Genomic DNA, 25,425 nt, shown 5'->3' with positions numbered 1-25,425 from the left:
ATCTCTGCTCCAGAAACAGAACCATTTCTTCTGGCCATGTTGGCTGGAGTTTCCGGGTAGTCACTGGTGTCACCTTTGATAATAGAGGATCAATATCTGTATTCTCACAAAGACGTCCCAGATGGAACTTATCAACGGCCTTCTGACTTCGGATAGTGGCCGTGTTTGTTTTAGGATCTCGTGTTCCCTGCTCTGCATCCGATCTCTGGATCACCATGAAGGGAGGAGAGGGGGTAGGTTTCAAAACAAAAGATGGGGCTGGCTCAAGATTGCCCTCAGGTTTCTCAGGTTACAGTAACTCGAGCATTGGCTGATCTGCAACATCCCATGCAATGGAGGAGTCTGAACCAGGAGGTGGTGGGTTCAAGCCCCACTCCTGACACTTGCGATTCTGTCAAAGTACTGCTCTGGGGATTGTCCCAACACCAATATACAATAGACAATAGGTGCAGGAGTAGGCCATTCGGCCCTTCGAGCCAGCACCGCCATTCAATGTTATCAAGGCTGATCATCCCCAATCCCCAAATGAATGGCGGAGTAGACTTGATGGGCCGAATGGCCTAATTCTACTCCTATTCCTTATGACGTGACAGTAATAAACTAAACTAAGTCTGAAGAAGGGTCTTGAGCCAAAACGTCACCTATCCCTGTTCTCCAGAGATGCTGCCTGACCAGCCTGAGTTCCTCCAGCACTTTGTGACTTTCTTTGTAAACCACCATCTGCAGTTCCTGGTGTCCCAATTGGACAAAGAGAGTCCTAAATGGGTGACGAAGACCAAATCTGCCCTTGTTGCTATGTGGCTCAACCAATCGGCAGCACGTTTTCCCTAATCCTGGGAATCCTGTCTCGGAGAGCAACTCGGGAGCGTCACATCCTCGGAAAGGAAATTGATCGAGAGTTTCTCAGTTGGTAATCTCCGCTGATCAATACATAGTCAATACATAGTCTTGAAGTTAAACTGGGATCAATACTGCCATTCGAGTGTGTTTTGCAGGAAGCCTTTTAGCTAGTAGATGCAAACTATAGATCATAATGAGAATGTGTTGCAATTAAGTCTGCTTATTAAAATATATTTATATATATATATATATACATAATGAATAGTGTCTGTTATCAGTTAGACATGAGAAAGCATTTAATCTAATAAAATCTAATAAAGTGGTGCTGATGTAGAACCATGTTTACAAGAGGCTTCGCCCAGAGATGTCTAACTGCTTCACATATATTCGCCCGTGACCTGCATGGGTTTTCTCCGGGTGCTCCGGTTTCCTCCCACACTCCAAAGACGTGTAAAAATTGGGGTTAAAATTATAAATTTTCCCCAGTGTGTAGGATAGTACAGGGATCGCTGGTTGGTGCTGAGCCGGTGCCTGTTTCCGCGCTGTATCTCTAAACTAAACTAATCAACGTTGCTCCCTTTGGCTGCTGTGAACCGGGGCAGAGTGGAGGTCAGTCAGCAACTTCCGTGCAGCGCTGGTGGTAAAATGCTGCTGGCTTTTAAGTCAGGGAGGTGGAAGGAGGGGGGTGGGGGTGGGGAAGGAGTAGGGGAGGTAGTCAGTGGTGTCAATCTCTTTGACCTGTCACCTCTCACCCCCTAGCGCTACAAATCGCAACCCTGCCAAGCCCTCCCCCGCCCCCGACCCATCTCAGAGAGCCCTGGGCTGTGGAGACTGGGTGCACTCAGGAGGGGCTCATGAAGGCTGGGGAGGGGACGAGCAGGGAGGGAGGTGGGGAGATCACAGCGGGAAGGGAGACCCAGCAGCAGTGGAATGTAGCTAGTAAAAGAAAGGTGAAGGACCTCCAACCTCCTTGATTTACAAACCCTGCCTAATATGCGACAAATGTGATTGCTACAATCGTCCTCCAGTTATCAACAAGCTTGGCTCCCTTTGCTCTCCAGTTTGAGGCGTCAAAACGATGGGACTGGCACTCAGGCAGCTTCTACTAATCCTGGTCAGTCTCCAATTTGGCAAGCAGGATTCAATTAGATGCCTCATGATGCAGCGTGAAATCCTAGTACATGGCCAGTGCTGGCTGTCTTTAAACAAATGGCGAGATGCCTTGTTTAATCATGATGCCCTTTTTGGTGCCGTGCTGCTTAGAAATGCACAGTAGAAATCTGGCAACTCAATGTCCTCCTTCCTCTCCTGCAAGGGGTACACGACACGCCGCCATTCCAGGGTGGCACAGTGGCAATAGACAATAGACAATAGGTGCAGGAGTAGGCCATTTGGCCCTTCGAGCCAGCACCGCCATTCAATGTGATCATGGCTGATCATCCCCAATCAGTACCCCGTTCCTGCCTTCTCCCCATATCCCCTGACTCCGCTATTTTTAAGAGCCCTGTCCAGCTCTCTCTTGAAAGCATCCAGAGAGCCTGCCCCCACCGCCCTCTGAGGCAGAGAATTCCACAGACTCACCACTCTCTGTGAGAAAAAGTGTTTCCTCGTCTCCGTTCTAAATGGCTTATTCCTTATTCTTAAACTGTGTCCCCTGGTTCTGGACTCCCCCAACATCGGGAACATGTTTCCTGCCTCTAGCGTGTCCAAACCCTTGTCAATCGGTAGAGTTGCTGCCTTACAACGCAGTGGTAGAGTTGCTGCTTTACAGAGCCAGAGAACCTGGGTTCGATTCTAACAGCGGGTGCTGTTTGTATGGAGTTTGTACGTTCTCCCCGTGACCTGCATGGGTTTTCTCCAGGTGCCAGCATGGTCAATTGATCGGGGGGAGTAATCAAGCTCCATACACCGGCATTATCCTGTGTGCCCGATATAGGAGGAGGTGTAGAAACACGGAACTGCAGATGCCGGTTTACCAAGGAAAGACACAAAGTGCCAGAGCGACTCAGTGGGTCAGGCAGCATCCGTGGAGAACAATGGACAGGTGACTATCTTGGATAAAGTGAGAGGAGTCGAAACAGATGATGTTGAGGGTGAGGACAATTCCGCCCAGATGGAGGGGAGTGTTAATAGAGGGAAATCATGTGGATTTTTATGTGTGTATGTGTGTATTTTTGTAAGTGTGTGCATGTGTTTTTGGTGTGTCTATTCGCATGTATGCATGTTTACATGTGTATTTATATGTTTATGTGTGTGTGTTTGTGTGTGTATGTGTGTGTATGTGTGCTTGTGTGCGTGTGTGCATCTTGATGTGTGTGTGTGTGTATATATGTGCATCTGTGTGTGTGACTGTGAGTGTGTGCGCAATTGTGTGCTTGAGCATGTGTGGGTGTGCATGTGTGTGTACATGTGTGTGCATATGTGTATCTGTGATTGCAAATATGTGCGTGTGTGTACGTATGTGTATCTGTGATTGTACGTGTTTGTGTGTGAATCTGTGATTGCGCATACGTGTGTGCGTGTGTATCTGTGATTGTGCATGTGCGCATGTGTGTGCGCATGTGTGTGTAAATATGTGTGTGCATATGTGTATCCGTGATTGCAAATGTGTGCGTGTACATATGTGTATCTTTGATTGTGTGTGTGCGCGTGCGTGTGTGTCTGTGATTGCGAGTATGTGTGCGTGTGTATCTGTGATTGTGTGTGCATGTGTGCGTGTGCATGTATGCGTGTGAGCGTGCGTGTGTATTTGTGATTGTATGTATGTGTGTGTAGTATGGGCCCATGACACTGGCAAGAAGGCCTCTGTTTTTTGCCGTGTGTACGTCGGAGCCTCTGTAACATTTTATATAAGGTGGGAGCAAAGAGGACGGGAACCCATGCCTGGAATAAAGAGCCGTTAACTGTGCAAAACTGTTAGCTGGGTGAAGATTCTCGGCAAGCCTTTCATTTTGCAGGCAGCCTTGTGAGAGTGAGTCACGAAGGGATCTGGTTAATGCACAGAAACTGAAACCTGAGCTTCAACAGCTCCCTGGTGGCTGCAGTGAGGCTGACAGACAGCAAGAGAAACAGAGGCAGAGAGCCTGAACATCAAACACGATCACTCCTGACAGCCTCTTCATCTCACTCCTCCAGCGAGTCATTGCACTGACAGCAAACCCCACCACTGATACGCTCCCGATAAAGCAAGTGCTGAATTTACATCACAACATTCAAAACCTCAAGACATCCCAGGACGCGACGAAGCACTTTGGAGGTTTTGTTCGTCTTTGTAAATTAATTTGCTGGATGGGGATGTTAGAGGCAAAGCCAGAGTTACTGCCCGCCCCTTCATTGCCCGCGAGAAGATGGCGAGGATTTTTCTTGAGCTACTTTAGCCCTCCGTGGTGAAGCAGCTCCCACAGAGCTACTGAGGCACGAATTCCAGCACAGTGGCCGAGGGCAAGATAGATCAGCCATGATTGAATGGCAGAAGAGACTTGATGGGCCGAATGGTCTTACACCGCTCCTATAACTTATGAATTGCGCAGCGGTAGAGTTACTGCCACAGCGCCAAAGACCTTGGTTCAATCCTGACTACGGGTGCTGCCTGTACGGAGTTTGTACGTTCTCCCTGTGACCTTGTGGGTTTTCTCCGGGTGCTCTGGTTTCCTCCCCCATTTCAAAGATCTATAGGTTAATTGACTTTGGTAAATTGTAAAATTGTCCCTAGTGTGTAGGATACAGCTAGTGTACAAGGTGGTCGCTGGTCGGAGCGGACTGGGTGGGCCGAATGGCCTGTTTCCATGCTGTATCTGCAAAGATTTAGTCCCAGTGAACAGTGAAGGTAGGAGGCTCTCAAATCCAACCACATTCGAACTATCCTCACTAGAACTTCCCAAAATTATGTGGATAACTACGTTAAAAACTAAGAAAAAATTGAACAAGGAACTAGAAATCCATTGAAGATAGACACAAAATGCTGGAGTAACTCAGCGGGCCATGCAGCGTCTGTGGATAGAAGGAATGGGCGACGTTTCAAGTCTGAAGAAGGGTCCCGACCAGAAATGTCACCCATTCCTTCTATGCTGCCTGTCCCACTGAATCGTTCCAGCATTTTATGTCTATCTTCGGTATTGAACCTGCATCTGCAGTTCCGACACTAGAGATCCATTGAGTGAATTGCAACAAAGGCATTTGTATCATTCAGGTATTGACAACAACAGTTCTCAACACACAGCCATTTTTTCACATCGTGTTGTCTGTTTGTTGTTCACTATTTTGTATTCAAGTGAGCAACAAATATTTATTACACATTGAAGGAAGAACAGGGATAATGTCAGTGATGGGAATGGATGCTTAAGCCCCTGTCCCACTTAGGAAACCTGAACGGAAACCTCTGGAGACTTTACGCCCCACCCAAGGTTTCCGTGCGGTTCCCGGAGGTTGCCGGAGGTTGCAGGTAGTGGAAGCAGGTAGGGAGACTGACAAAAACCTCCGGGAATCCCTACTTTGTAGACAGTCATGTATCATCCTCATTTAGAACATGGTTCAAAGGGTCTTAGAAATGAAGGTACAAGGAACCGCAGATGCTGGAATCTTGAGTCAAAACACAAAGTGCTGGAGGAACTCCGTGGGTCAGGCAGCTTCTCTGGAGGACATGGATCGGCGACGTTTCGGGTTGGGGACCCTTCCAAGAAATGGACCACACAAGGGGGAGGGCCATTCGGCCCATCATGTCCACGCTGATAAAGAGCAATCCACCTTCATCCCATTCCCCAACCTTGCAGTTTACAGCCCATTTTAAAATGAGGCGGACATTCCTGCCTCCACCACTCTTTCAGGCAGTGAGTTCCAGCCCCCAACCTCCCCCTAGCTGCAAACATTTCTCTCCACATCCCACCTAATCCTCCGACCAATTATTATAAATCTGTGCCCTCTTGTTAGTGATCTCCAGGGGAAACCGAGGAATCCTCTCTTTTCATACCCCTTATAATTTATTAGTCAATTAAATCTCCCCTCCGTTTCCTCTGCTCCAAAGAAAACAAACAAGCCCCAGTTGTGGCCAATCTCCGCTCAAAATAAAACTTCCCCAGCCTTGGCAACTTCTCAAAAGTCTTGTTTCGTGTTATCTCAAAAACAATTGCTTCCTTCCATAAGAAGAATGATTACAACTCTTGCAGCTCCTGCTTCTTGTTCTTTAGTCTTTGCAGTTCTGGCTCCCACATTTTCCCTCTTTTGCTCTTCCCGAGTTTGGAAAAAAGAGCTGAAAAGATTTCATCTTGGATTGATCCCTTTCCAAACCTTGAGCCGGAGAGGATTCCAAGGTCCGTCTCTCTCTGACCGACCTCCACGCCATCCTTCACCCATCGATTCTTTTATCTCCCCCTTCATGTGTAAGCTATGCGGAGAAGTGAGCTTTGTAGCTCAACAATGCCCCTGTCCCACTTAGGAAACCTGAACGGAAACCTCTGGAGACTTTGCGCCCCACCCAAGGTTTCCGTGCGGTTCCCGGAGGTTTTGGTCAGTCTCCCTACCTGCTTCCACTACCTGCAACCTCTGGCAACCACCTGCAACCTCCGGGAACCGCATGGAAACCTTGGGTGGGGCGCAAAGTCTCCAAAGGTTTCCGTTCAGGTTTCCTAAGTGGGACAGGGGCATTATTGAGCTACAAAGCAGGAAACAGACCCTTCGGCCCACTTTGTCCATGCTAACCAAGTTGGCATTCTAGGCTAGTCCTGTTTAGTTTTAGTTTAGAGATACAGCGTGGAAACAGGCCCTTCGGCCCACCAAGTCCGTGGCGTCTAGCAATCCTCATACACTAGCACCATCCTACACACACTAGGGACAATATATTATTTTTACCAAAGTCAATTAATCTGCAAACCTGCACGTCTTTTGAGTGTGGGAAGAAACTGGAGAAAACCTACGCAAGTCACGGGGAGAACGTACAAACTCCGTACAGACAGCACCCGTAGTCAGGATCGAACCCAGGACTCAGGCGCTGTAAGGTAGTAACTCTACCGCTGCGCCACCATGCCTGATCTTTTGCCTGCATTTGGCCCACATCCCTCTAAAGCCTTCTTATCCATGTACCTGTCGGACATGTCTTCTGAAAGTCATAATTATATCCACTTCGATAAGTTTCTTTGGCAGTCATTCCAGATACAGATGACCCTGAGGACCCTTTTAAATCTCTACCCTAATTTGTTTGGATATCGATCGGGCTCATATTCACTGGAATTTAGAAGGAAGAGAGGGGATCTTTTAAAAATATATAAGAATTCTTAAGGGATTGGACAGGCTAGATGCAGGAGAAATGTTCCCGATGTTGGAAGAGTCTAGAACCAGGGGTCACAGTTTAAGAATAAGGGGTAGGCCATTTAGGACTGAGATGAGGAAAAAACTTTTCACCCAGAGAGTTGTGAATCTGTGGTATCTCTGCCACAGAAGTGGAGGCGAATTCACTAGATGTTTTCAAGCGAGAGTTAGATTTAGCTCTTAGGGCTAACGGAATCAAGGGATATGGGGAGAAAGCAGGAACGGGGTACTGATTTTGGATGATCAGCCATGATCATATTGAATGGCGGTGCAGGCTCGAAGGGTCGAATGGCCTACTCCTGCACTTATTTTCAATGTTTCTATGTTACTCTGAAAGGTATCGAAATGTGGGCTGAATCCTTTTCTCAGTCGATGCTTCCTGCTATCGCCAGCTGAGCTGGAAGTTACTGAATCATAATGGTGAACAAATATATTGCCAGGTACCTATGGTGCGACAGTATCAGAGGTGTCAGCTCTCTGATGAGATGTTAAACTCAACCCTTTTCAGCCCTTTCAACTGCACAGCAAAGCTCCCGGGCATTATTTTTGAAGAGTAAAAAATACCCAGTATTCTGCCTAGAACTGACTCCCCAATCGACATCACCGATCGAGAAAGAATAGTTATTACAGAACAGGTAGTTCTGCCTTAATACAATAGAAGCATGCGGATGGATAGTGGGCAGTGGTAGATTTGCTGCCTTACAGCGCCAGAGACCCCGGTTCGATCTGACTATGGGTGCTGTCTGTACGGAGTTTGTGCGTTCTCCCTGTGACCTGCGTGGGTTTTCTCCGGGATATCCAGTTTCCTCCCACACTCCAAGGACGTGCATGTTTGTAGGTTAAATGACTTTGTATAACTGTAAATTGTCCCAAGTGTGTGTAGGATGGTGTAAACGTGCGGGGATTGCTGGTGGGCACGGACTCGGTGGGCCGAAGGGCCTGTTTCCACACTGAATCTCTAAACTAAACTAAACTAAACTAAATTATTACTGATTGAGAAAGATTAGTTATTTACAGGTATTTCTGCCTTAACATGATAGAAGCATTCCTAAGAAACCCTGTGTATGTTATGAACATACACAGGGTATACACAACACAATGTACACAGAACATACACAATGTACACAGAGAGTGGTGAATCTCTGGAATTCTCTGCCACAGAAGGTAGTTGAGGCCAGTTCATTGGCTATATTTAAGAGGGAGTTAGATGTGGCCCTTGTGGCTAAAGGGATCAGGGGGTATGGAGAGAAGGCAGGTACAGGGTACTGAGTTGGATGATCAGCCATGATCATATTGAATGGCGGTACAGGCTCGAAGGGCCGAATGGCCTACTCCTGCACCTATTTTCTATGTTTCTATGTGCCTATGAAGGCACTGGTATCGATGGGGCAAAGGAAGTTAGGGGAAAGAGAGTTTTAGGCAAGGACAAAGTTCTTTTTCCTGCAAGATTTAAAAAAATAAAGATCTTTTTAAAAGCTCTAAGATTATTTTTGTTATGGCAAATGGAAAATACTGAAGACTATATGTTATGTTGCCAAATAGAGTATCATTGCTCAACAAAAGAAGTGATCACTTGTCAATTTCAATGGCCACCCATGGTGAAAGCAGCAGCTGTGTTCGTAAGAGACAACGGTGTGTACTGCGGGGATGTTACATGGAAACATTTTTTACCAAGACAGCTTTTTCTCTGCTTGCCAATTTCCCAGATAACTTTTAAATGGTGGCCAAGCTCAGATCAACATTGCATGATCAACAATTATGGCCAAAAAACACAAACAGTGCTCTCCAATTCATAATTCTCATTACATCCAATTCATGTAGTGAAAGCACAAATTACAGCAGAACGCACTTGTACTTGGAAGTAAAGTTCTTGGAGGGGTAGAGAGAGAGAGAGAGCGAGAGAAAGAGATAGACGGAGGGATTTGAGACTATAAATATACCTCCCATTGACAAATAAGGACACAAAGTATTGGACTCAGCGCGTCAGGCAGCATCCCCGGAGAACATGGATAGGTGACATTTCGGGTCGCGACCCTTCTTCAGGCTGATCGGTCTGAAGAAGGGTCCCGATCTGAAACACAACAGACGTACTGGTGCTACTTAACAGTGAAGTTGTTTAGTTTAGTTTAGTTTGGAGATACAACACAGAAACAGGCCCTTTGACCCAACGAGTCTGCACCGACCAGCGATCCCCCGCACGTTAACACTATCCGACACTCAGGACAATTTTTTACATTTATACCAAGCCAATTAACCTACAAACCTGTACGCCTTTGGAGTGTGGGAGGAAACCTAAGTTCTCGGAGAAAACCCACGGGGAGAACGTACAAACTCCGTACAGACAGCACCCGCAGCCAGGATGGAACCCGGGTCTCTGGCGCTGTAAGCGCTGTACCTCTGCGCCCGTGAATGTGTTGGTACTTTGGGGAGGGAGGGAGTTGGGGATGAAGGGAGGGTGGGGGTGTGGGGAGGCGGGAGGAGGGAGGAGGGAGGGGTGTTGTGTGGCAGAGCTCGGGGGGGTGACATATTTATATTTAACTTCCTGTCACAAACAAAAGGTTAAATCAACATGACCTTTACTGGTCGCCTAGATTGCTAAATAATTTATGTAGTTGACTCAATCACAGGCCACATTTGTTCTGTGGGCTGATCTAATCATGTCCTTCATTTAGATTCGAACTCGCACCTGTTCAGCAATTAACATCGCAGAATTTGTGCTTAAATGCCAGTTTTGCTTGACATTTGCAATATTTCCAATTAGTTTTGTACCTGAGTAATTATATGGGGTTATTACCACCTATCAGGCTGAGCGTTGGGCAAATCCCCACACTTCAATCTTTTTCTCCAGGAATATTTGTGCAGAGTGCTTGATCGGTCTGGTGTGGGTTTTGTGTTTAATTTCCGCCCCCTGTGTTAGGCACTCCCTTCAACAGAACTCCATCCTGCACATCTCCCTGTGGGCACCAAAACTGATAATATGCTGCAATTTGCCTTAATGTACTGAGTTCTTTGTTTGCGAACTGACACTGTAGGATCTGGCTCGGTTACCTTGCTTTGAGATACAATCCTCCCTCGTGTCTCTGCTCACGAACACTCTGCAGGCTGTGGTACAGATTCTATGCAATAGCTCAATCTTATAGCAACTGTGAAGACCGTTTGGCCCATCCTGGCTGTGCTAGCTCTTTGAAAGAACAATGCAATTCATCTTACTCTCTGCATCCAAATCTATTTCGGAAACGTTTACTGAATCTGTTTGTAATAGCCCTGTCCCACGGTACGAGTTCATTCCAAGAGCTCTCCCGAGTTAAAAAAAATCAAACTCGTGGTAAGCACGAAGAATGAACGTAGCGGGTACGTCGGAGCTCGGGGATGTCTCTTAGCGCTAATGGCGGGTACTCGGGAAGACTCGCTAAGGACAGTTAAACAAGAGATGTCGGCGGTGGTATAGAGAGATATGGAACAAATGAACAAAAGATATGCAAAAAGTAAAGGGGCTGTCCCACAGTACGAGCTAATTCAAGAGTTCTCCCGAGTTTCCCGATTCGAACTCGGAGAATTACGGTAATAGCCGCTCTCGTGGACATTTTACAACATGTTGAAAAATCTTCACGAGTCTTCACGAGCTTACCACGTTTCCCGAGCACCTGCCGTTAGCGTTACGAGCCGCTAAGAGACGTCCCCGAGCTCCGATGTACCCGCTACGTACATTCTACGTGCTTACCACGAGTTTGATTTTTTAAAAAACTTTTTAAGACTACAAAAGGTAGTAAACACTGCCCCAGTCCATCATCGGCTCTGACCTTCCTTCCATCGAGGGGATTTATCGCAGTCGCTGCCTCAAAAAGGCTGGCGGTATCATCAAAGACCCACACCATCCTGGCCACACACTCATCTCCCTGCTACCTTCAGGTAGAAGGTACAGGAGCCTGAAGACTGCAAAAAACAGGTTCAGGAATAGCTACTTCCCCACAGCCATCAGGCTATTAAACCTGGCTCGGACAAAACTCTGATTATTAATAACCCATTTTCTGTTATTTGCACTTTATCAGTTTATTTATTCATGTGTGTATATATTTATATTATGGTATATGGACACACTGATCTGTTTTGTAGTAAATGCCTACTATGTTCTGTGTGCTGAAGCAAAGCAAGAATTTCATTGTCCTTTTCAGGGACACATGACAATAAATTCACTTGAGCTTGAACTTTAAAGGAAACAGGCCATTGTTGGCTGTGGGCTAGGGGGAAACGAGTTATAGACAATGAGACTCAACAAGACGTATACTTTATAGACGTATACATATTCTATGTAGCCACCTATTTGCCTGTAGGTCCAAAATCTCCAACAAGTGGTCTTTAAGGCTTGAGCCAACTTGGAAACTGAAACAAACAGCCTTGAAGGAAATTACACGCTAGGAATCAAAGCTTCAACAGTGTGAACCAGCACATAATATATCTACACTTTAATATTTTAATATTTGTACAAGGGATAATGTGTTGTTGAAAACTGGATTCTGAATGTTATACCCAATATTCTCGTTCCACTTTATAACAGTCAGATGTTTAGTGATTCAAGCCATATTTCTGAAGAGAGAAATTTAAGCCATTTGGCCCCAGAAACACAGGAATTTGTTTTCATTAATCATTGCCACTATGAATTTTATCCTGTTTAGAGCGTTTTGAGCTACAGTGATAAATCGCTTGCCAATGCGTGCCAATCTGATCTGGTACATGTTATTCTCCCTGGCAATGCCCACAGGGATTGGTTTATGCAGAAACACAGGTGAAGGCCTAAGGGGCCAACCGAGCATGATACCACTGAGGCTCGGAGTGCAGGAGACCAAAGTGGAGAGAACTCATGGGGTTAAGTGCCAGCCTAGGGCTTGAAAAGGCAGACTGCAGGAAGGAGGGCCTTCCGGGATAAGAGAAGGTTCTTTCTTCCATTATTCATCTGCTTTGGACACAGCTAGCGAGGCCCAGTATTTATTATCCATCCCTGCCTGCCCTTGAGAAGGTGGTGGTGAGCCGCCTTCTTAAACTGCTGAACCTTCCAATGGAGGTGCTTACCAAGTGCCATTAGGACGTAGAACATAGAAGTGTCCTGTCTTCGCAGTGTCTCTCTACGAAACATCATAAGAGATAGAATAGAATTAGGCCATTCAGCCTATCACATCTACTCTGCCATTCACGTTCACAAGTTATAGGAGTAGAATTAGGCCATTCGGCCCATCGAGCCCACTCTGCCATTCAATCATGGCTGATCTGTGCCTCCTAATCCCATTTTCCTGCCTTCTCCCCATGACCCTTGACGCCCATTCCAATCAAGAATCTGTCTATCTCTGCCTTCAAAATATCCACTGACTTGGCCTCCACAGCCCTCTGTGGCAATTAATTTTCACAGATTAACTACCCTCTGACTAAAGATCACGGCTGATCTATCTCTCCCTCCTAACCCCATTCTCCTGCCTTCTCCCCAGAACCTCTGACACCCAAATAAAGTGTCTATCTTTGGAATAAACCAGCATTTGCAGTCCCTTTCAGCGCACAGTGTAAGATAGTGTAAGATAAACTCCAGCAAAGTGCTGACAGGACTTTATTGCACCTTTTCTTACACTAAGCATTATTTCCTGTCGATGGCTCGATTGTAATCATGTATAGACTTTCCGCTGACTGGTTGGCATGCAACAAAAAGCTTTTCACTGTACTTCAGTCCACGTGACAATAAACCAAACTAAACTTAACTAAACTTAACTAAACTTAGCTTAACTAAAGTAAAGTAAACTAAATTAGACTAGACCAGAAGCGTTGTGAAGCAAGTTCCAGAAATTAGACAATAGACAATAGGTGCAGGAGTAGGCCATTTGGCCCTTCGTGACAGCACCACCATTCAATGTGATCATGGCTGATCATCCCCAATCAGTACCCCGTTCCTGCCTTCTCCCCATATCCCCTGACTCCGCTATTTTTAAGAGCCCTATCTAGCTCTCTCTTGAAAGCATCCAGGTCTGGTGACAACATAAGAGCACGGATATTTTTCCCAAGACTTGGGAGGGGAGCCTGCAGGTGACGGTACTCCCAAGTTCCTTTGGTCCTCGTCCTTTTTACTTGCAGAAGTCATGGTTTTGGAAGGAACTGTTGGAATAGTTTATATAGACACACAGGCTTTATTATATAGGCTTTACAATACCCTAGATTCCTCCCTTGCTCTTTAAGATAGTGACAGCATACCTTGCTGAGAGAGGCAGACAGGGCCTTTATGGTTAATATAGACAAAAGTGCTGGAGAAACTCAGCGGGTGCAGCAGCATCTATGGAGCGAAGGAAATAGGCAACGTTTCGGGCCGAAACCCTTTAGGGTTTCGGCCCGAAACATTGCCTATTTCCTTCAGTCTAAAGAAGGGTTTCGGCCCGAAACGTTGCCTATTTCCTTCGCTCCATAGATGCTGCTGCACCCGCTGAGTTTCTCCAGCACTTTTGTCGACCATTGTTCATGTTAAACGGCATCCATCCAGTTAAAACCCACTTTGCACTGCAACGTTCTTTTGCAGAAACATACTTGGGTGCGCTTCGAACACTCCTGCATTTCCCAGGTTCTGCAGTCAGGCAGTTAATGGGCTGGTAAAAAAGTCAAACAGTGTTCCTTGTTTTTCTTAAATGATGTATTGTGTTGGGTCAGATTTTCCTGTTGACAGTAATTCCCGGGGGATGCCCGGGGAAATATTCGGAAAACTTTATTTCAGGCATTTCCCAGTGTTCACTCGGAGCAGGGAGACATCTGGTTATTTCATTTCCCAACTGCGAAGAGTTTGGAGTTGACTCTTGCCTTAATGGCAGCGTTGGCTAATCTCAAATCCAGCTACAGGGAAGCAAGGTTTGGCTTGTGGCTTGTCCAAGAAAGTTTCCTCATGTACAAAAATGTAAGCTTGAAACACGATCATTGAGTTCCTCAATGTGTTTTCAGTTAAGATGCATAAGCAGAAAATATCAAGGATCGTCGCAACGAACACTGTTTTTTAAACTCTCGGAGCTAATGGTGGCTTTGCGTAATAAGGGTTTGGTTTGCTAATTGCTAAAACCACATGAGTTACCATGTTGCATTAACCCTTTGCCCTCACAAAGTTTACTTACTTCCCTAACTAGAAACCCATTACTTACCAAAACACCCCTCACAGAATGCACTCGCTAATGGCTTGCAGACACTCCCGTGGTTTTCTGCATGGCTGACTGTTCTCGACAATTTGCGGTTGGGCATTGTGATATCACTCACTTCTCGTGGCCCTGTCCCTCGGTACGAGTTCATTCCAAGAGTTCTCCCGAGTTTGCCGTGATTCGAACTCGGAGATTTACGGTAATAGAAACATAGAAACATAGAAAATAGGTGCAGGAGTAGGCCATTTGGCCCTACGAGTCTGCACCGCCATTCGATATGATCATGGCTGATCATCCAACTCAGTATCCCGTACCTGCCTTCTCTCCATACCCCCTGATCCCTTTAACCACAAGGGCCACATCTAACTCAGGTGGTAATGGCCGCTCGACGGTACTCGGGGCTCTCGTGGACATTTTTCAACATGTTGAAAAAATCTTCACGAGTCTTCCCGAGCTTACCTGCCATTAGCGAGTCTTCCCGAGTGCCCGCCGTTAGCGTTACGAGCCGCTAAGAGACGTCCCCGAGCTCCGACGTACCCGCTACGTTCATTCTCCGTGCTTACCACGAGTTTGATTATTTTAAAACTCGGGAGAGCTCTTGGAATGAACTCGTACCGTGGGACAGGGCCATAAGATTCCTTCTGGAGACTAATGTGCACATCTGGCACTGGAGGCTGGGTCAGTTTGGTGACTCAATTTTTAAACCATCCTGGCCCTATAGTGCACCGTATACCAAGATAGCGCCCAAAACCGGGCGGTTCTCCGAGTGCTGGTCCCAGAAGTGGATCCGCAATCACGTATTACAATCAATCGCTCCACTCTTTAAAACCTTTAGTCATACAGTGTGGAAACAGGCCCTTCAGCCCAACTAGTCCTCACCGGCCAACATGTCCCAGCTACAGTCGTCCCACCTGCTCATCCCATCTCTAATCCAACAATAGCATTTCAAACTATGCTACATGATCTTGCACTTAATGTTATTCTCTTTATCATGTATCTGGCCCGATTGTGATCAAGTATAGGCTTTCCGCTGACTGGTTAGCACGCAACAAAAGCTTTTCATTGTACGACGGTAGATGTGACAATAAACCAAACTTAACCTAACTTAACTAAACTTAACTAAACTAAACTAAACTAAACTTAACTTTCTATGTTTCTGCAACAGTGCAGTACTGAGGGTAGGCTACACAGCTAGAATTACATCCTTTCCATCGAAAACCTGCTTGATAGACAATAGACTGAATTTTCTGAGAGCTGTTTTCAATTTTAAATGGTTTTGTTTGCCTGTGTTGCATCCATTCAGCGATCTTTCCGTTGCACCGTGCAGTTATTTGGAGAGACAATAGACAATAGGTGCAAGAGTAGGCCATTCGGCCCTTCGAGCCAGCACCGCCATTCAATGTGATCATGCCTGATCATCCCCAATCAGTACCCCGTTCCTGCCTTCTCCCCATATCCCCTGACTCTGCTCTCTTTAAGAGCCCCCGCTCTCTTTAAGAGCCCTATCTAGCTCTCTCTTGAACGCATCCAGAGAACCGGCCTCCACCGCCCTCTGCGGCAGAGAATTCCACGGACACACAACACTCTGTGAGAAAAAGTGTTTCCTCGTCTCCGTTCTAAATGGCTTACCCCTTATTCTTAAACTGTGGCCCCTGGTTCTGGACTCCCCCAACATCGGGGACATGTTTCCTGCCTCTAGCGTGTCCAAACCCTTACCAATCTTATATGTTTCAATCAGATACCCTCTCATCCTTCTAAACTCCAGAATGTACAAGCCCAGCCGCTCCAGTCTCTCAGCATACATGCAAGGATTTTTTGAAAGATCGCAGAGTGATTCATGGTGACCCGTCCAACACATGTTCCTCGTTGAACATCCCCAGCACAAGCATGCTATTTGATCGTTATCACGTTCCTGTTTGTAGGAACTTGCAGCATACATTTCTGGCATATAACTATTTCAATTACTATATAACAAGTGATAATATAAAGGCAAGTCTCCCCTTACGAGGATGATAGACTGGGTCATAAGGTCATAAGGCCATACGTGATAGGAGTAGAATTAGGCCATTTGGCCCATCAAGTCTATTCCACCATTCAATCATGGCTGATCAACCTCTCCCTCCTAACCCCATTCTCCTGCCTTCTCCCCATAATCTCTGACACCTGTACTAATCAAGAATCTATCAATCTCTGCCTTAAAAATATCCACTGACTTGCCCTCCATAGCCTTCTGTGGCAAAGAATTCCACAGATTCACCACCCTCTAACTAAAAAGGGTGCAGTGGTTAGAGCAGCTACCTGATAGCTCTATCCACCTGCGTTCACTCTTGACTTTGGTTGCTGTCCATGTGGAGTTAACATATCAATGCCGATATGGGTTCCACTAGGCTTTGTACCATTGGAGATCCAACGTAGGCTGGACTTACTGAGCAGAACGTCTATGCATTCAACAAGTATCCAAACGTCTCACAAATTTGGGGAACTCCATGGAAAACATGCAAGCCATGAAAGGCACAAAGATCATGATCATCTGGATGGTGTTGATGAATGGCAAATTCAGATTCAACTCTGATTGAGTCCTTCCTTAACGTTGCGATTCATTCATTTACAGAGTACAGTGTTCCATCCATACGGTATATTCTCCATCCCTAACTACCCCTGCAGTTTGCTGGGCTGTATCTAAGAGCTGTGGGTTTGGAGTTACATATAGGAGAAAGACAGTAGAGAGCATGCTGACCGGTTGCATCGTGGCTTGGTTCGGCAACGTGAGCGCCCAGGAGCGGGAAAGCCTACAAAAAGTAGTAAACACTTCCCAGTCCATCATCGGCTCTGACCTCCCTGCCATCGAGGGGATCTATCGCAGTCGCTGCCTCAAAAACGCTGGCAGCATCATCAAGGACCCACACCATCCTGGCCACACACTCATCTCCCCGCTACCTTCAGGTAGAAGGTACAGGAGCCTGAAGACTGCAACGTCCAGGTTCAGGAATAGCTACTTCCCCACAGCCATCAGGCTATTAAACAACTGAAACAAAACTCTGAATATTAAAAGACCATTATCTGTTTATTTGCACTTATCTGCTTATTTATTCATGTGTGTATATATTTATATAATGGTATATGGACACACTGATCTGTTCTGTATTCATGCCTACTATATTCTGTTGTGCTGAAGCAAAGCAAGAATTTCATTGTTCTATACAGGGACGCATGACAATAAACTCTCTTGAATCTTGATAACCAATTTTGTTCCCCAAGGAACTCTGATGAAGTCAGATGGGCTTTGCGGGTCTGTTGTGGCTTCAAGGTCACGGTTACTTGGTCTACAATTTTAGTTTGCTGTCACTTGGTCATTGAACTGACATCTTTAAATCTTTAGTCCAAACCTATAGAACAAAGACTTGCGGGTTTGCAGGTTAATTGGCCTCCATACATTGCCTCCAGTGTAGGGAGTGGATGGGAATGTTTGAAAACATAGAAATAGGTGTGACTGGGTGATAGAATGTAGAAACAAAGAACAAAGAACTTAAGGATAAGGGGGAAATCCTTTAGGACCGAGATGAGAAGAAACTTTTTCACACCGAGAGTGGTGAATCTCTGGAACTCTCTGCCACAGAGGGTAGTTGAGGCCAGTTCATTGGCTATATTTAAGAGGGAGTTAGATGTGGCCCTTGTGGCTAAAGGGATCAGGGGGTATGGAGAGAAGGCAGGTACGGGATACTGAGTTGGATGATCAGCCATGATCATATTAAATGGCGGTGCAGGCTCGAAGGGCCGAATGGCCTACTCCTGCACCTATTTTCTATGTATCTATGTATCTAACTGCAGATGCTGGTTTATACCAATGATAGACAGTGTTGGAGTAACTCAGTGAGGTAGGCATGAGATGCTGCCTGACCCGCTGAGTTATTCCATCACATTATGTCTATCATGGTGAATGAGTGAGAGTTGGTCGGTGGGGACTCATTGGGTTAAAGGCCCTGTTTTTATACTTTATCTCTAAACAACTTTTTTTCCCTCTCTTTCCCAGTTCTGATGAAGGGTCCCGAACCTAAAACTTTAATTATTTCCCCTTCCACAGATGCTGCCTGACCAGCAGAGTTTAGTTTAGAGATTCACCTTGGAAACAGGCTCTTCGGTCCACCGAATCCACTCCGATCAGCGATCCCTGCACACTAAAACTATCCTACACACTAGGGACAATTTACCATTTTTACCAAAAGCCAATTAACCAACAAACCTGTACGTCTTTGGGGGTGTTTCAAGCATTTTCTGGTCTTGTTTCAGATTACCGACCTGTGTAGATTTGGTTTAAGGTTTCATTTACTGTGGAATAACTGTTCATCAACAAAGCCCATTAAACCAACACATCCATAATGAGTCACACACAGCTTTCCTCTTGCATTTAGCTCTTACCTCCACAGTTGTGCACAGCAAGAGAACCATTACTGTTGGGGGCCTTCCAGCTAGAGGAATCCAGAGAGCAACAGCACGCAAGTTGATTACATTACCTCGATCAGGGGACCAAGAGCCCTGAATCATCTGCTTTGGGGCAACTTACAATGTAATGAGCAGATTAACACCAACAACATAGGAGACTGTTCCAATAAGCAATGACTAGCTAGCAAGCTGCTCCCTTCAATATGTTTCAATGGCTTGGGGCAAAACAAACTTGGAAGGCTTATTTGATGAAACACAAGTTCAATGAACAATCCACCAAGACTTGTCACTTTTGTATAAACATAACAATATATTTGTTTAATCCCATGGCTAAAGGCATCCAATTTTTCTGGTTAAACTTATATAGATACCAAATAGTTGACTTGGCATTCAGTCTCGTTTTCAAACGGATTGCGTGATGTTCATCTCATAACCTGTTGCTTGGTTGTGATCAATAATCTCAAACTACAATGTTCTGCTATGTAGAACCTTCACAAAGTCGAACCACCAAATGATTCAAGTGTCGCCAAAGCTACCGGCCAGAGACAAAGAAAAAACCCAGATACATTCACCTTTTCCGTCTTCACAGATGCTGACAGGCCTGGTGACTATTCACAGAGTGTGTTGACTTTATCAGAGATATAAGACACTGAAGATACTGGAGTCTGGAGCAAAAGAACAAATTGCAGGAGGAACTCAGTGGGTCAACCAGCATCTGTGAGTGGAATAGAATTGTCTGTTTTGAAGAAGGCTCACAGAGTCCTACAGTGTGGAAACAGGCCCTTCGGCCCAGCTTGCCCACACCGGCCAACATGTCCCAGCTACACTAGTCCCACCTGCCTGCGTTTGGCCCATATCCCTCCATACCTGTCCTATCCATGTACCTGTCCAACTGTTTCTTAAATGTCGCAATAGTCCCAGCCTCAACCACCTCCTCTGGCAGCTTGTTCCATACACCCACCACACATTTGTGTGAAAATGTTACCCCTCAGATTCCTATTAAATCTTTTCCCCTTCACCTTAAACCTACGTCCTCTGGTCCTCGATTACCCGACTCTGGGCAAGAAACTCTGTGCATCTACCCGATCTGTTCCTCTTATGATTTTATACACCTCTATACCATCAATGATTCCTTTTCTCCAGAGATGCTGCCTGACCCGCTGAATTACTCCAGCCATTTGTGTCTGTCTTCTGTCTATGTTTTGAGTCGAGACCTCCACCAGGAATAATGCAGGGTCTCAATTTGACAATGAGTTCCACTTACACAAATGCTGCTCGACCCACTGAGTTCCTCCGGCACTTTGTTTTGTGCCTCAGTTTTTATCTCAGATTTCCAACCCGTGCAGTTTTCAGTATTTTAGTCAACTAGGATATCTTTCACTGGGCTGCCCTAATCTGTGTGTAAACTTGTAACCCAAGTTGCATTGATATGCCTTAACCTGGATTGCAACCTTGTCATTGTCGGGGGAGCTTGTGTGTCTCAGTGACCCCTCGAGCTATGCCAGCGGGAGATTCATCTCCTGTTAGGGTCTCCCATGCTGGACAGGTCGAAGGGTCGAGTCGAGACGAAGAGCGATCCACTGGTCCTCCAGGTTGGAGGTTGAGCACAGGGCTAACAACCCTGTCTCGTGAAACATACATGTAACGGAAACAGCAACTGAAGGAATCAACACTACTCAGTGGAGGATGTTCGTTGCTGCCTTACGTGCCAGGAGGCATCATAGGCAGTAAGTAGGTAAGTAGGTAAGCCTTGGATTACTTGCTACAGACACCAGTTATACAGGACCATTGCTGCACCCTGTGCCAATCTTACCATCAACTGCTCACAGCCAACTCGCCCTCCCCACTTCCTTCTGAGAGAGATGACGAGACTCCACTGACCACGTGGAACACAGGGCGGCAAAACTGGGGAGGGGGAAGCAGCTTAAAGCATCCCGCCCCGCCCCAACCCCCACATTTCCCAGGCAAGGCTCCAAACACTTCACCTCGGCAGGACTGTGAGATCACTGTTTCCTACCTGTCAATGATGACTGGGTCCGATGGAGTTTCGTTCCTGTTGCCACAGCTCTTCTTTTCACAGCAGCGGCTGCAAGGAAGCAGAGAGATCAGTCAGCACAAATAACACTAGTGGCAGAGTCTAGCACCAGAGGCCACAGCCCCAGAATTAAAGGACGTTCCTTTTCTTGATTAGTACAGGTGTCAGAAGTTATGGGGACAAGGCAGGAGAAAGGAGTTAGGAGGGAGAGATAGATCATGAATGATTGAATAGAAACACAGAAACATAGATGCAGGAGTAGGCCATTCGAGGCAGAACCACCATTCAATATGATCATGGCTGATCATCCAACATCAGTACCCCGTTCCTGCTTTTTCCCCATATCCCTAGATTCCATTAGCCCTAAGAGCTATGTCGGATGGTGGACTAGACTAGATGGGCCGAATGGCCTAATTCTACTCCTATCGCTTACGACCTTGTGATCTTTAGAAATGAGATGAGAGCAAATTCTTTAGTGAGAGGGTGGTGAATCTGTGGAATTCATTGCCACAGAAGGCTGTGGAGGCCAAGTCAATGGATATTTTTAAGGCAGAGATAATAATAATAATAATAAATTTTATTTATGGGCGCCTTTCAAGAGTCTCAAGGACACCTTACAAAAATTGAGCATGTAGAGGAAAAACATGTAAGGGGAATGAAATAAATAGTAGAGACATGACTAGTACACAAAGTAAAGACAGAATTCAATACAAAACACAGTATGAGGCAATTAATGCACAGATGAAAAGGGAGGGGGACGTGGGGCTAAGGATAAGCAGAGGTGAAGAGATGGGTCTTGAGGCGGAACTGGAAGATGGTGAGGGACACGGAATTGCGGATCAGTTGGGGGAGGGAGTTCCAGAGCCTGGGAGCTGCCCTGGAGAAGGCTCTGTCCCCAAAATTGCGGAGGTTGGACTTGTGATAGACGGATTCTTGATTGTTACTGGTGTCAGGGGTTATGGGGAGAAGGCAGGAGAATGGGGTTGAGAGGGATAGATAGATCAGCCATGATTGAATGGAGTAGGCTTGACGGGCCGAATGGCCTAATTGCACTTGTTGGTCATCGTGGACCGAAGGGCCTGTTTCCACACTGTATCTCTAAACTTTAAATTGCTAGGGTGTGCAATCCAGCTGCTGCCTTGCTCACAATGCCCCATGGTCTACAGCTCTGATTCACTTCATCACACTAACACCATTCCCATCACTCCCCTCAGAGTTTACCACTAACCTACTCACTAGGGACAATTTACAGCACTCAATTAAGCTGCCAACTTGCACCTCTTTGGGAAGTGGATAGGTGGTCGCGGGAAGAATGTACAAAGTCCACACAAACAACACCCTTGGTCAGGATTGAACCACTACCTCTGGAGCTGTGAGGCAGCACCTCCAATACCTGTGCCACTGTGCAACTCCCTTAGATCAGACTCCTCTATGCACCTGGGCGACCAAATTACCTCCATATGCCCCTGTCCCACTTAGGAAACCTGAACGGAAACTTCTGGAGACTTTGCGCCCCACCCAAGGTTTCCGTGCGGTTCCTCGAGGTTTTTGTCAGTCTCCCTACCTGCTTCCACTACCTGCAACCTCCGGCAACCACCTGCAACCTCTGGGAACCGCACGGAAACCTTGGGCGGGGCGCAAAGTCTCCAGAGGTTTCCGTTCAGGTTTCCTAAGTGGGACAGGGGCATTAGGGTGAAGCCCCTTCTGAATATTTTTAAAGAAAATATTATTTTTAAATATTCTTTATAAAAATAAAATTTTAAAGAAAATTAAAAATTAGGTGGCAGGTGGCGCAGCGGTAGAGTTGCTGCCTTACAGCAACTAGAGACCCAGATTCAATCCTGACCACGGGTGCTGTCTGTATGGAGTTTATATCATATGTATGGATCCTGACCGTGTGAGTTTTCTCCGGGCGCTCCACATTTTTTCCCACACTCCAAAGACGTACAGGTTTGTAGGTTAATTGTCTTTGGTAAAAATTGTAAAATTGTCCCTAATAGTATTAGTAGGATAGTATTAGTGTACGGGGATCGCTGGTTAGTGCGATGGGCCTGGATCGCTCTGTGTCTCCAAACTAAAAATGCACGGAATTTTCTTGAATGCATCAATTTTTTTTACCCAAGGTAGGGGAATGAAGAAGAAAGATACATGGGTTTAAGGTGAGCAGGGGAAGATTTAATAGGAATCTGAGGGACAACCTTTCCACCCAGAGGGCGGTGCGTTTAAGGAAGGAGCTGCTGGAGGAGGTAGCTGAGGCAGGTACTATAACAACAATTGAAAAACACCGAGACAGATACATGAATAGGAAAAGTTTAGAGAAATATGAATCCGAAGATTAGCTTGGATGAGGCATCTTAGTTGGAATGGAGGTTGGGCCGAAGGGCCTGTTTCCGTGCTGGATGACTAAAATATTTCCCCAGTATGTAAACCCAGTGAGAATCCCACACACAAAACTGCAGACATCCTGACGACTCCCAGCTCAGAAACACACCAAAGTGATGACTGTGCCTTTATTATCCTCAAGCCAAATCATCTTATTATTGGAATAACACCAGGAAAGCTTGCTCTACACATGGTTCATTTCCGCAACAATGAATGCGATGTTTATTTAATATTGCATGGATACAGCCATTGAAACAGCAACAAAGGAATATGGGGGAACTGGGGATAACTGGCCGATCGTTTCATTAAACACCATCGCACGTTCTGCCTGAGCCTACTTGATCCCCCGGTTGCTAAACACTTTAATTCTCCTTCCCATTCGCACCCAGACCTTTCTGTCCTAGGTCTCCTCCATTGTCAGAGTTAGGCTAAACGCAAATTGGAGGAACAGCTTGGACAGCTTATGGCCCAGTGGTATGAATATTGATTTCTCTAACTTCAAGTAACCCCAGCATTCCCTCTCCCTCTATCCCTCCCCCACCCAACTTGCACCAGCTTCTCGTTTTCGCCCAACAAACAGCTAATAATGGCCTGTTACCTTCATCATCGTTACTTTTTTGCATATCTTTCATTCATTGTTCATTATCTCTCTACATCATCGTCTATATTTCCCATATCCCTAACCAGTCTGAAGAAGGGTCTCGACCCGAAATGTTACCCATTCCTTCTCTCCAGATATACTGCCTGTCCCGCTGAGTTAATCCAGCTTTTTTTGTCTATCTTCGGTTTAAACCAGCATCTGCAGTTCCTTCCTACACTATCTACCAACCTGGTTGAACACTGAACAGACGCCAGTCGCAGCTGAGATCCATTTACATTCCTGGTCCACGTGATCTTTGCGGTGCTCGCTTTTCATGTCACGGTGACAATTTGACCCAAATAATTTTCTAGAACTTTAATCTTCTGTACATATTTTTTGTCTCAATTTGGATTCAATCACACAATCGGTAACATCAATGTTCTGACTGACAAAGCCATTAATAACGGGTCTTTTCTGACTTTTCGCCAAATTGCATTGACTTTTTGGTGGATTTTGTATTAGTCAAGGTGGTGGCGTGAAGCTCCTCTCTAGAACACAGTGATTTTATTTTGTGACCATACACATATACCTTTGGAAAGGTTACGAGGAGGAACTGCTTTAGTCAGGGGGGTGGTGAATCTGTGGAATTCATTGCCACAGACGGCTCTGGAGGCTGTCAATGGATTTATTTAGGTGGAGATTGCCAAATTCTTGATTAGTGCTGGTGTCAGAGGTTGCGGGGAGAAGGCGGGAGAATGGGATTGCGAGGGAAATATATATCAGCCATGATTGAATGCTGGAGTAGACTTGATGGGCTGAATGGCCTAATTCTCTTCCTAGAAATTAACTTATGAACTCATGACCCATTATGGTGTAGTAATGCCTCTAAAAATAGAAATAGAAACTTATAGAAACTTACAAAATTCTTACAAAATTCTTAAGGGGTTGGGCAGGCTACATGCAGTAAGATTGTTCCCGATGTTGGGGAAGTCCAGAACAAGGGCTCACAATTTAAGGATAAGGGGGAAGTCTTTTAGGACCGAGATGAGAAAATCATTTTTTACACAGAGAGTGGTGAATCTGTGGAATTCTCTGCCACAGAAGGTAGCTGAGGCCAGTTCATTGGCTATATTTAAGGGGGAGTTAGATGTGGCCCTTGTGGCTAAAGGGATCAGGGGATATGGAGAGAAGGCAGGTACAGGATACTGAGTTGGATGATCAGCCATGATCATATTGAATGGCGGTGCAGGCTCGAAGGGCCGAATGGCCTACTCCTGCACCTATTTTCTATGTTTCTATGTTTCTATGTTACGCTGTACCACTGCCTCTAAAAAGTTTGAAAATTAGATTTTCACATTTTTAGAAGTTTTAATATTATGAAAAAATGTTTAAAATGTGGAATGTATTTATTAATTGAGCAGTCAGGCCCTCAAGCAGCTTATATGATGACAATCTACCATAGACACCAACAGCAAGGAATGATATCATACGTTCATAATATAGGAGCAGAATTAAATGCAGAGTAGATCTTCCTCTACATTATCCCGTCAAACACTCCCATGATAGAGACACCATTGAGGAGACACAGAATAACACCAACCTCCCAGAATAGCCCCAACTGAATCCATTACCCTGTCAAAAATAAATTGCAAAGCTTCAAGAAGACTATCTATATCTCTCGTTTCCCTTATCCCTAACCG

The 25,425-nt window shown here is 45.7% G+C and overlaps 1 protein-coding gene across 7 annotated transcripts in view; it reads right to left on the bottom strand.

Annotated features, from left to right (window-relative positions):
- The window catches only part of LOC116967511 (transcription factor COE2), a 212,867-nt gene that overhangs the window by 148,957 nt on the left and 38,485 nt on the right, over positions 1 to 25,425 (bottom strand). For all 7 annotated transcript variants that reach the window (XM_033014148.1, XM_033014149.1, XM_033014146.1 and 4 more), the window contains one exon: positions 20,746 to 20,814. In XM_033014148.1, the coding sequence (XP_032870039.1) occupies positions 20,746 to 20,814 (69 nt within the window). The remainder of the gene's footprint in view (positions 1 to 20,745; positions 20,815 to 25,425) is intronic.

This window comes from Amblyraja radiata, chromosome 39, assembly GCF_010909765.2.
Source record: "Amblyraja radiata isolate CabotCenter1 chromosome 39, sAmbRad1.1.pri, whole genome shotgun sequence".
NCBI lineage: Eukaryota > Metazoa > Chordata > Chondrichthyes > Rajiformes > Rajidae > Amblyraja > Amblyraja radiata.
The sequence above is the reverse complement of the archived record's forward strand: the minus strand, read 5'-3'. Positions and strand labels throughout refer to the sequence as shown.